Genomic DNA, 13,431 nt, shown 5'->3' on the forward strand with positions numbered 1-13,431 from the left:
AAACATTGGCACTAGGGAGACAAAGGCGGCCGGGCGTGGTGCTGGTCACCCACCCCCACGTGTGCCGTGCCTGCCTTAATAGGTGCTCGCTAACGACACTTGCCCCAACAGTCCGCTAAAGGCTATACGGGGGATCTGTATCTGTCGTTCTGTATGCACACGTGTGTACTTTACATTGCCACGTAATTTTGCAATTTAGTTAAATTGCAATCTAGCAACACATTCATATAAATAAATAAACGCGCGCCGCTCGCGTTAGCGACACGTGCATTAGCATTCACTCATTCGGTCACTTGTATTCAGATATGTATTATTATTCTAATTGCAAATTATTATTATTACTACTTGAAACTTCGTCGGTTCACGGGGCCGACCAATCTGGTGGGCCCTCTAACGAGGACCCGGGGCCTCGCCAATCGCCGTCCACCCCCTCCCCGCGAGCTCCCGGGGCAGCCCGAAGCTTTTGCAGGGAGGGGTGGTGGTGGTGGTTGGTGGTGGTGGGGGTGGTGGCCGGGATTCGTAACACAACAGAATGAATTGAAAGTAAAAGAGCTGCGCAAACTCGTGGGCTCCGGCGAGAGGTGTGCGAGAGGGAGCGAGCGATAGAGAGAGAGACAGAGAGACACACACACACGGGGAGAGAACGAGGACGAGAGATACACACACACAGACAGACACGCACACAGACACGCACACACACGCGCGCGCGCGCACGTTCACCACTGCGCAGGGCGCATCCAAGGGAAGAAAAAAAAACTTTGCGCGGTTCAAGAGTGCTCAGCAGAATGTAGCGATCGCAGTCATCATCGGCCGATACTGTCGACTGCGTGCGCATTGTTTTCGTCGTCTACTCGACCATCATCAACAGCATCGTCTACGACATCGTTAGAAGTAGCAGCAGTAGCAGCATCCACATCGTCTTCAACGTAAGTAGTCGTCATCAGCAGCAACACCCATCTGTTACTGTTAACTGCGTAATCATAGATTTGTCTTTTGGCTGTTACCTTCATCATTCTTATCATCAGCTGCAGCTACTGCTGCTTCCTCCTCTTCATCGTCAGCACATCATCAGCAGTACCCATCTGCTCCTGTTAACTGCGTAATCATAGTTTTGTCTTGAACCTTCATTACCATCAGCAACAGCAGCTGCTCCCTACTCTTCATCATGAGTACCACCACCATCATCATCATCATCTCGTGATACTACTTTATCGTAATCCACACGTTCGTAATCATCATCATCATCATCATCACCACCATGCGTCGCGTGGCATGTGCATCGTCGTGACGACGCCGTCTATCGCGATGATGAGAGCGGGCGACGTCTCCTGCTCCACGTGCACGCGCCTGGCGAACGGAGCGCGCGCGTGGCGATGCGCGGAGATAGGCGAGCGCAGAGTGCGGGATTTTCTATCGATTAATCTCGCTCGTAAACAGTTGCCTGGAGATTACAGCATTCGTGTGTATATATAGTACTCGTTCACGTTTCGTTTTAATTCGTTGTGTGTGGTCGTTTTGTCTGTATGTTGAACTTCTTTCGCTAATCGGAGTTGGGGGACAACAAACCAAACACAATCAGTTCTCAAGAAATGTGTGTTCAATCGAGATGATTTAAAAGTGCATTGCTCCGGTGGCTTCCTCATATCGGAAGGAAGATCGTTCCAGACGGCCGCAGAACGAACTCTTTAAAGTGAAACAAATGATGTGGTGCTGATGTTGCGTTGGGCACTGCCTGTGCACAAGTAGAGTCAACAAAAATAACCCAACACATCTGACAGTCACATACATTGGGCGACGGTTCGGGCAATAACCCTTATTCATAGAACGAACTTCTTTAAAAGGCTTAGAACAGAAGAGAACTCCGGTAAGTTGCATTTGTAACAACGGATCAAGCTGGGATTTTTAATTAATAATCATGTTCATAATCATCACGTGCTAATAATGCGCGTGTACGTGTGTATTTGTGTTTAACTATAGATTTAGAATTACGGTCTAGACCAGACCTTTGGAAGTCTATCGCGAGTCCGTGGTACGCGCACGGTGAACATCACCACCCCACTGCACGTCGCGAGTTCGCTCAGCATCAGGGTCCCCGATACACACGGGGCCACGTGTTCGTTTGCGGCAGTCAACAAAGATATATATATAAATACACATTTTGGGGAAATGTAAAACAGAAACGAATTATCACTCGCATACCAGAGGCGAACTTAGACGGTTAGAACTACGTAGGGGTGGCGGTGTGAGAGAAGTGTCAAGCTCGCAATCCCACATTTGTCGCGTGGAGTTAATTCACTCGGTTGGTTTACCGCGTGAATGTATGAAACGTGCGGGCAGTACAACTTATATCTGAGTTGATTGTAGTAGGGAGCGCTAGGAAGTGAAACTTACGCGTTCAACTTGCAGCGTTAATGTGTTCATCAAAGGAAAAGCATGGAGTAGTATGTAGGATAACTATCACACGGCAGATCATTGAACACGCGAACACAACGCTATTCTTCTTAGCCAAGTGTTGTTAGCGAGCACCCATTCATACACACACACATACACAGGGACATAAATCAATTCCATACACGTACAGGCATATTAAAGCTTACATGAACATAGTTTTTTGTTTTACATAGATACACACATACAGACAGTACTCTAGACACAAACACACGCAAAGACAAAAATCCCCCGTACAGCCTGAACAGACTGTTGGGGCAAGTCCTCTTAGCAAGCACCTACACACACACACAAAACAAAGACAAAGATCCCCCGTATAGCCTCAACAGACTGTAGGGGCAAGTGCTGTTAGCGAGCACCTACACACACTCACAGAGCCATCGACCCCACAACTCACCTCTCGAGACAAACGCCGCTCAGCCGGTGCCTCGGGATGGCAACGGGGACATCTCCGCCAGTCAAACCCACACGGCGCATCTCTCGCCTCCTAGGTGCTGCACTATGGACGGCCGGCCTGACCTGCAAACTCCGGTGTCGGCCGCCGCAGCAGCCGCGGCCGCCGCTGCCGGGCTGCCTTTGTCTCTCCTGAGCCGAGGCCCGCCGCACAGCCTCCTGCTGAGAGCCGCCGACAAGTACCAGCGCACGCCCAAGTGCGCCAGGTGCCGCAACCACGGCGTCGTGTCGGCGCTGAAGGGCCACAAACGCTACTGCCGCTGGAGGGACTGCCTCTGCGCCAAGTGCACCCTCATCGCCGAGCGCCAGCGGGTGATGGCCGCGCAGGTGGCGCTCCGGCGTCAGCAGGCACAGGAGGAGAGCGAGGTGCGAGAGTTGCAGCTCTTCTATGGGCCCGCCGAGGGTCTGGCCATCGCGGCCGCGAACGGCATCCTGGCGCCGAGACCCGCGTACGAGCTGTTCGGGCAGCAGCAGCAGCAACAGCAGCAGCAGCAGCAGGATGGAGGGGTGTTGGAGCCAGGTGAGTGTGCGGAGTTTGCAGGGAGCTGTGTTGCAGTTCCACTTTGGGAGTAGAGGCATTGCCGGCATAAGGCACTACAACGAGAGTACACGTCGCGCCTGTCTGTGATAGCGCTGTACGTTTTGTATTTAGATGTATAACATTGTACACGATATTCCTAGACGCATATGTATGTTGAACTTCTTTCGCACCCTACGTAGCCAACTGCGCTAGTTAGAGGTACGGGGGTGGGGAAAGATAACAAACTAAACACGCAAAATCACGCTGGGTGTGACGCGTTGCGATGCCATCGCTCTTGTGAAGTTCATCCGCGTCTCTAAAGTGAACAGCGGCAGTGCGCGCGAGACTCGCTCTGTCACTGGGAGTTGGGGGTGGTGGTGGTACAACGACTGTCAAGAAGACGACACAACGTGAATGAAACTTCACCACAGAGTGCACCTTGCTATTAGCTGCAGGGAAAAATCTTGATTTGAAGCTTTTGTGACTGCAGGAATCCATACTCCTTGGTTCTTTCAGTAAAGTCAAGTAGGTAGAAAAATTTAACAAAATAAAAATAATAAATCACGACGTTTCGATGACAACACAAGCGGTCGTTCTAGGGAAGATAAATTAATCGAGCAGTGAAATGTTTCTACCTACGTGGCTTTACCGAAAGAACCAAAGAGTTTAGCTGCAGGGATTCGCCCTACAGCGACAATATCCCAAACACCTGCAGAGACACGAACTCGGAAGCGCAATGCAATGAAAAAACAAAGATTCCTTTGCAAATACGCCTAAAGAGCAATCAACGGCCGGCTTACGTGCTGCCGATGAAATGCTTCCTCCGCTCGGCATCAGGCGACGAAAGCCTTCCCGGTGTGAGCGCGAGTTGGACGGGGAACGCCGCGGGTCTCGCGTCACCCCACGCGTCTTCGTGGTGCTTCCCGAACGCGTCGGTTACGGGTTGTGACGGCGCGTTCGGGTTCGTCTGAGATCGATTGGTAGCTCGGTGGTTCGGCTACCTCCTTGGAGGATGAGTTCGATTCCAGGCCACGGCTAACATCAGTGGCGAGTGATATCTGAACTGGAGCTGCATTCACCTCCCCCCCCACCACCACCACTGCCCCCACCAAAACAACCTTGTGATGAACGTGGCGGAGAATAGTCAAACAACCCCTCCTGCCTATGACCGACACGGCGTAGAGGAATTAATCCAGCAGTGGATTGAGATTTAAAAAAAAATACATAAACAGGGAAGTGATGATGTACAAACAAAATGTGACTAAACGCATTCGTCAATAACACTGCGGCCTTAAACCAAATGTTTAAATAGGCAACGTTATGGGCAATGGCCCTTCTACGAAGCACAAACTGCAGCGATGCGCCCGTGACGCCGTGACACGTGCCGCCTCCTGTGGCTGCCACTCCGTGGGTTGTCTCCACGACCGAGCGTGACATCTTTGTGGCCACGCTGTCCCAGCCCAAGCCCGCACTCGCTTGACCAGTTTGAATAACACACCTAACCTGCTGGGTGTGTTCTCGAATCCACGCGCTCTTCATTCTGTCCCTCAATGTAGTTCCAAGTGCGCATACACATCATGCGATTTGATCACCCCCCCCCCCCCCGCTGGCCCCCACCCTCTCTTTGCATTTAATTTCCGTAAAATTCTAAGGTTTTCAAAACATCCTGGGGAAAGTGTGAGTGGAGTGCTGGGATACAGAGTGGAAGTCGACGTGATGAGATAATATATATTTATACAGTGGTAGAATGTCTTACATGGAGGGCGTTATGGTGGGAAATCCAGGTCAGATCGCTTCACGTTTTAACCCGTGAAAAACACGACGCACAGATTGAAAACTTTCCGCAATTTGCTGCACGATTGCGAGGTTGCTTCTCGTGATCAAGTTGCTCCGCCAAATCACTCGTGCCCTGCTGTTGCTCTGCGTCTATCTCGCCACGAGTGGGATGAGACGGTGGGGCTAGTTTATTGTCATCCCAATAAATGTGATTAAATGTAATTGAGGTGACATGCGATAGACAGTATTAATCTTTCGTTCGGGAAGAGCCACTGATTGACAAAAATATGGGACTCTTAATCGAGGGTTTATATATGACAACCGTATCAAAAGGTGTAATGGCATGACGATGTTCTTTTTATAAATATATGATAATCAAAATATAAGATTGATATGGGATGAGATGGGATAGATAATATTGGATGGAAGCGAGATGGATTTAGGCCAGATGGGATGTGACAGATGACATGATGCTGATGGGATAAGAACAGATGGAGTGACGTGAGATTATGCTGATGGAGACAATGATGACGATGGAATAATTGAGATGAAGTTGGAATACGTTGTGATGATGTACGGTGCAATCAAATGAGATGCAATGGAAAGAGGTGAGATAACTGAGAGTGATGATGGTGATGATGGGTAGAATTAGATGCTCCAGCGTGAGATGATGATGACGATGGTGATTACTGATTGAGATGATATCGATGGAGTGACGGTGAGATGGAGCGAAATTAGATGTGATTGGGTGGGTAATGATGGACGTGAGATTATGATGATGGTGGTGATGATGGCATGAGACGGGGATGGGAGGTGATGGAGATGCGATGGTGATGATGGGATGAGACGGGGATGGGAGGTGATGGAGATGCGATGGTGATGATGAGATGAGACGGGGATGGGAGGTGATGGAGATGCGATGGTGATGATGGGATGAGACGGGGATGGGGACGCATGTAATCCCACCTGGTTCTCGCGCTCCCGTGATCTCGGGACGGCGCGAACCGTCACGTGTCACGCGCGACCCACGGAGAGTTGCGGCATCGCCAGATATCACATCACAAAAACTGCGTCGCACCGACGCGCACAGACGTGACTCGACATGCAACAACAACGTGGCATTGTTACGCGCTCACATGGACTGCCATGGGAGCGGCGGCGCAGTGGTTAGTGCCCTGCGCTACGATCCTAGGAACACCCCTTCCCCCCCCCGCGGCGAACGCGGGGTTCGACTCCCGCTCGCGGTCAACGTCGGTGACGAATATTTGAATCATTCCTGGGTTTCCCCTAGGTAGACTCAGCCTTACAAATTAACACCTGGTGCGGTGTGTATATATAAATATGTCTCCCCAGTGTGTGTATATATATATACACACTGGGGAGACAAAGGCGGCCGGGCGTGGTGGTGCTGGCCACCCACCCCCTCGTGTGCCGTGCCGGCATTCATAGGTGCTATTCGCAAACAGCACTTGCCCCAACAGTCCGGTAAGGCTACACGGGGGATCTTTGTCGTTGTGGTCTCCGATGAACCAACAATGAAAAAGCACACAAATGTGATTAATTTAAAGTCCTCTGTCAATCTACTGCTGGATGGAGACTTTCCCTGGACGAAATCTGATGTGCTGCGTCGATGCAGTCCAATGCTCGATGAAGCGTGTATCTATTTGTATCTATTTGTATGTATTTGTTTATGTTTTTGCCTGTTTAGTATTTGTGTATCTGCGTACGTATTTTTGATTTGTATGATAAATTTGTGTAATCATATTTCTGTATGTATATACATCAAATGCGTATACTAAACGACACGCAGTATTATTATAAAGCATTGATGTACTGTCTGTGACTTTGTGTTTTGTTACATTATCCGTGGATTTATGTATGGTCGATGTGTTTCTACACCCAATTTACAGTACATGCAGGTAAGACATTTATTATAATTATCATAATCATGTGAAATGTTATGTATTTACGCGTGCATGTATGTATGGTGTGTGGTTTGTTGTGAGCGGTAGGGCAGTGGTTCGCCGTTTGGTAGTGGTTAGGGGTAAGGTTAGCGATAGGCTAGTGGTGTGAGTAATGTTATTACTCGTGTAAATGGGTCCTTTCAAAACATATACATTTTATTATTCTAGTAATAATTACTTAAGTCATTATACACGTTTAAGCACTTACAGTCACCCCACTAAAATAACAATGAAGCGATAAAAAAATATTTTGGTTAAACCCCATTTTTATTTCTAGATTTTAAGCTTTCGTGACTGCAAGGATTCATACTCTTTGTTTTTTTCGATAAAGTCACGTAGGTAACAAATTTAATAAATAAATAAAAACAACTACATTAATTCACGACGTTTCGGGCGCAACACAAGCGTCCTTCTTCAGCGGTTGTGCTTTCGTCTCTCCACCGACCTCAGTAGACTTTGTTCAATCTCCAATCCCTCTCCTCTGAAAGATACGAAGCCATTGCGAACACACCGTTCAATCAGCCGTTGAACAGAAAGTCAGACTGATCAGACATCAGCGGGCTTTCTGTAAAGGGATAACCATGTACACATGTGTGTACTGGCGCGTGCATGCAGGTTACTGGGGGTTCGCTCCACTGCGTTTAGACCGATAACGACGATTTTTTTTTACCGTTCCTGGACCTCGCCTAGATCGATTCAGCCTTAAATGAATATAGTATTGTACCCTGGTGTGGATAATGCATTGGCACTGGGAAGACAAAGGTGGCCTTGAGTGGCGCTGGTATCACCACCCCCTCGTACGCCGTTCCGGCCTTCATATATATGTGCTTGCTAACAGCACTTGCCACAACAGTCTGTTAAAGGCTATAAAGGGGATCTTTATATTTCACTCTGTATTTAATTATTATGCTATAATAACTCGTTGACATAGTATAGTGTAGCACGTTCAAGCTAGACATTTTAGAATTATTAAAGGCCATATGTATGACGGTATATTTTTCTACGTATGTACTGTATATTTACATGTGTGTGATGCATTAACTCGTACTAAATATAAGCAAATGCAGTTGAGATATATATTAAAACCACATAACGCATTATGTATATATCCAGCAGTGGATCGACAATGTACAAGATAATGATCATGTATAAATAGAATGTTTAAATACATTTAACTCTGACATGCATGTTATGTGAGACTAATCTCTGTATATGCTGTGTATGTATGTTTTCTCACGCGTGTCAGTCGAATAAGTCAAAGTGATGTTCTTCTGCTCAAATGAGCATTGAGGCTTTGGTGCTCATGTCCCGTTTACAGCCCTGAGCCATTGGTGGAAATTCCTCATTCCTATGGCGGGGGCAAGTCTATCCATAGGACAGCCACTGTTGACTTCCCTACAAAGTGGTACATATTTTATCGACCCCCACCCCCCCTGAGCGAAAAATAACATGCGTGTTTATAATGATATCACGTCAGTTTGCACTGTTCATGCATGTATTTCTGTGAGCTTATATATATATGAATTCGTATGTTCCCATTCGTTTAATTGACTTAAATAGTTTCATGTATTTCTATGAGCTTATATATATATGAATTCGTATGTTCCCATTCGTTTAATTGACTTAAATAGTTTCATGTATTTACTCCGATAGAGCATAATCTAGTGTATTACGTGATATAGTTTGTATTTATTTATAGGGATTTTGAATGTAAGTATGAACGTACGGTGGTTTAATCAATACAGAAGGATTATAATGAAGGTCCGTGTGTATGCGTGAATATTCTACAATAAGCAGACTTAATATGAATACTCTGGTAATAATATTATGAGTAAGATGATTATCATATATTATAATATCGTGATATAAACTATAGTTGATTGTATTATAACATATTTTAGACTATTGATAATCGTGGTACTATGCACTATATATGTTCCACTTGCTTGCATACATTAATTCATACACGTGCTTTATATGTATCATGTCAATCGATATATTGGGCATTAATACGTGAGTAGCATTCAAATGTTTGCTATAGAATTATTTGTGTGTTACGCACTACTGCAAATAAGTAACATCGAATTAATATAATTATCATCATCATTATCATCATTATCATCAGCCATGGTCAATCCACTGCTCGTGGATGAAGACCTCCTCTGCCTCAGTAGATTAACGTACCTATCACACGCGATGCACGTGTTACATGCGAATTAAATCGCCAGTTAATTCACCCGTTCATACGTGCATCAATACGTGTATCCATTAATACAACTAACTCTCGTATGGCACGCGTTCTACCGTATCTATTTTATAGCAAACGTTGGGTGTGCGTCTTATAATCCGGTGGGAGTCCGTGAGTTTGATCAGATTTGTATACCTTTATTGAGTGCGTCTTACAATCCGGTAGGTATCCGTGAGTTTGATCAGATTTGTATAACTTTATTGAGTGCGTCCTATAATCCGGTGGGTGCCCGTGAGTTTCATCAGATTTGTATAACTTTATTGGGTGCGTCTTATAATCCGGTATGTGTCTGTGTGTGTGCGCGACCAGCTCTATGTCACTGTATTGGCACTAGGAACACAGTTGAGGATGATGCGTTATGCTTTCAGGAGCGTCTTACGATCCAGACGATATGGTATGAAGTGCGTTATATATATAGATATGTAACGTACACGGTTGCTTAATTTAGGACATTGAATGAATACGCGGGTTACACGATGCAGTATATATGTGTATGTGTGTGCGCGCGTGTCCGTACCGATAGGCAAATATAACATCAACACACACACTTGGCATGCAGTGAACTCTACAGTGTACATCACAATTACGTCAACTTGTTTATGTATGATCACTCGTTAATTGGCTGAAGACACCTTCTTAATATATAGAGGAACGCAGAGCTTGGACAATTGTCGGTGACACCGGCTCATCGCCGCGAGCCACGCCACCACTGCCTGCAACGTTGCCAGTTATATACAGGGTGCTTCAAAAACATGTTAACACTTTCGCGAATTTGCAACAATACCACGAGAAATTTGCCTCCGAGCTCTGGTGACCACCTAGAGAATATTCCAAGTATGTGTTGACAATGATGGCGAACAAATAGAGACTTTTTTACTTTTTTAAGCTATTAACATACATTTGTTATCACGTTACAGTGTATTATCCGTTCCTTTTCCATAAAAAAACGATAGTCGAATATAAGTGTAAATATTTTGAAGCACCCTGTACGTTATGTTTTAATTCAAAGATAAGAGTGTTATTGACGCAATGTGTTCAGTGATTTTTTAATTATTATTGCGTGCCCGTGATTGGATGGATGCTGTCACGTGGGGCCTATTTCGATTTAAACCTCACTGATTCTAATTAATTCGTTAATGCCCCCATCGCACCTCCTGCCTTTGACATCTCCTCCCCTTCCTCGAAGACACTGAGTGCAGTGGCCATCGACCGCATGAGAACATCACCAACAGGCTACATCCCCTTCGTAAATGGAAAATTAAGGACACGAGTCGCACTACTGAGGAGAAGGAACAGCATAACTACACGAGCTCTGTCTCTCTCCTGAAGCCCTCTAGCCGTGGCCACCAGCGTGCCTCGACATTGCCATCTGGCTCCTGAACACATTTCCATCGCAAGCACAGTTAGAATAGAATCCTCCCGTAGTATTAACCGGGGCGGCCTACGGCGTTCGAACGGCGGGAGAAAAAAAAACTCTGCAACAAGCGGCGAACGCGTGGGTGGATGTCATGTGGGGTGGGCAGCGGTGTTGAAGTGCTTCACAGCTCTACTGCTGTGAAGCCGGCGACTCCGAGTTCGATCACGGGCCACGGCGGCTGATATCAGTGGTGAGTGATGTCCTTTCATCCCGACCGGCACCGAGACCCCTGCGACTCCCGTGACTGACGCGGCGTGGGGAGGCGTTCATCCAGCAGTCAAATATGATTAGAAGTGTTAATGTTGTGAATACGGTGCATACATTGTGTTGTATTATATAGTGGCGTGATTCACATTGTTTGGAGTTGGGGGAGACAAAGGCGACCAGTCACGCGTGCGGCGTGCCAGCATTAATAGGTGCTCGCAGAAATCACTTACTCACGGAGTCTATACGATGAAGCAGACGATACGTGTGTGTGTGTATATATATACACACACACACACGATTGTACGTGTGCGCCTCTGTATCTGCGTGTGTGTCTGTGTGTGTCCTGGCCTCTGTATCTGCGAGTATCTATACATTTATGTATCTTCCGCACAAGGATATCCTGTACTTCTGTTCGTGTGTGTGTGTGTCTGAATGTGTGCTTTTGTGTGTGTCTGGACGTATGTGCATTGGTGTAATTTTGTGTGTCACTGCATATAAAAACATCCGTGTGTGTGTGTGTTTGTGGGTATATATCTATGCGTCTATGTATATGTTAATGTGTGTCTGTACGCATGTGAGTATATTGTGTACTTGTTTTTGCGTGTCTGTATGTACTCGTATCTGTATCTATATGTGTCTGTATTATATGTATCACTGATGTTGGTCGTGAGCCGGAATCGAACTCGGGCCGCCGAGGTTATCGCGCAGTGCGTTAACCACTGCGCTACCTCTCCCTGTTGTACCTGTCTTGGGTTGACTGAGCCTTAAACGAGTCCCTGGGGCTGTGTGTAAACATCAGCAGCGGGGAGACAAAGGCGTCCTGGCGCGACGCTATCCACGCCAGCACTTGCCCCAACAGTCTGAAGGCTATACGGGGGATCTTTGTCTTTGTGTGAGTCTGTGTGTGTGTGACGCATTAGTTTCGCTTGTTTATAGTGGCACGCGTCACGCTTGGCTGAGTGGAAGGAACGTGTCTGTGTGTGTGTCTGTGTGTGTGTGTGTCTGTGTGTGTGTGTGTCTGTGTGTGTGTCTGTGTGTGTGTCTGTGTGTGTCTGTGTGGGTAGCGGTAGTACAGCGGTTCGTGCGCTGCGCTACAAAACTTGCGACCCGATTTCGATTCCCGCTCACGGATAAAAACAGTGGCGGGTATTTGAACCGGTCCTGGGGCTCCACTAGGTCTACTCAGTCTCAAATTAGTATCTGGTGTGATGTGGAAACATCGCAACTAGGGAGACAAAGGCGGCCGGGCGTGGTCCTGGCCACCCACTCCCTCGTGTGCCGTGCCGGCCTTCATAGGTGCTTGCTAACACTTGCTCCTACAGCATGTTAAGGCTATACGCGGGATCTTTGTCTTGTGTGTCTATATCTGTGCGTGTCTCTAATTGTCGATGTGTGTGTGTATCTTCGTCACTTTCGGTCTCTGTGTCTATCTCTGAGTGTCTGTGTGTCTCTGCGTGTGTGTGTCTCTGTGTGTACACAGAGGCGTTTATCGTCTTATTCTTTGCGCGTACGTGTTTGTAACAAAGACAAAGATCCCTCGTATAGGCTTCAACAGACTGTCGGGGCAAGTGCATTCAGTGAACACCTAATGAAGTGTGTACACAGTGTGTACATATCAAACAAAGACAAAGACCCCCGTACCGCCTTAACAGACTGTTCGGGCAAGTGCTGTTAGCGAGCGCCTCTGAAGGCCGGGACGGTACACGAGGGGGTGGGTGGCCAGCACCACGCCGGGCCACCTTTGTCTCTCCAGTGGTGATGTTTACACACCGCACCAGGTACTCAATTAAGGCTGAGTCGACTTAGGGGATCGGTGCAAAAAAAACCCGTCTCCGTTGTTAGTGGCCGTGAGCGGGAATCTAACTTGTGTGGCTGCGCTGGGCTTGTGGCGCAGTGCGCCAACCACAGCGCCACCGCTCCCCACACTCACCCACATACATTGCGTGTTCGCAACGTACACTACGTACAATGTATACTCATCACTCGGTGAACAAACTATTCGGGTGTGAAATACAATTACGACATTTTTTTAAAAACGAAATCATGGTTATTTGTTGTATTATGACGTTGATTTAAACGGAGCCTAGTTGAACTATTTAATTATATTTTACCGGGTAAGGCCCACTTAGCTACGTAACTCTTTTTCAGAAGCGACCTGGCCACCACAAATGATAGTTCAACCAAGTGGCTCATCCTCGTGTGGAAATTCATGATCGCCAAATGCTCTAAACGCAAATTTCTAAATGTGAAGGGTATCACCGGAGGACCCGGAGAAGAATCCACGCGACCACGGGGAAAACACGCAAACTCCAAATATACAGCAACAGGCGTCAGGTTCTAGAACGAACACACGACGTCCTGTATACCAGGCGAGGTAATTAACATCTCGTCATCCCCC

General features: G+C 47.0%; 1 protein-coding gene across 1 annotated transcript in view; it reads left to right on the forward strand.

The window, feature by feature from the left end:
• Positions 1-530: 530 nt before the first annotated feature.
• DMRTA2 (DMRT like family A2) overlaps positions 531-13,431 on the forward strand; it is a 47,905-nt gene continuing 35,004 nt past the window's right edge. The window contains exons 1-2 of the mRNA XM_078605411.1: positions 531-926; positions 2,940-3,421. Of these exons, the coding sequence (XP_078461537.1) occupies positions 2,950-3,421 (472 nt within the window). The 5' untranslated portion in view covers positions 531-926; positions 2,940-2,949. The remainder of the gene's footprint in view (positions 927-2,939; positions 3,422-13,431) is intronic.

This window comes from Lampetra planeri, chromosome 24, assembly GCF_965212315.1.
Source record: "Lampetra planeri chromosome 24, kcLamPlan1.2.h2, whole genome shotgun sequence".
Classification (NCBI taxonomy): domain Eukaryota; kingdom Metazoa; phylum Chordata; class Hyperoartia; order Petromyzontiformes; family Petromyzontidae; genus Lampetra; species Lampetra planeri.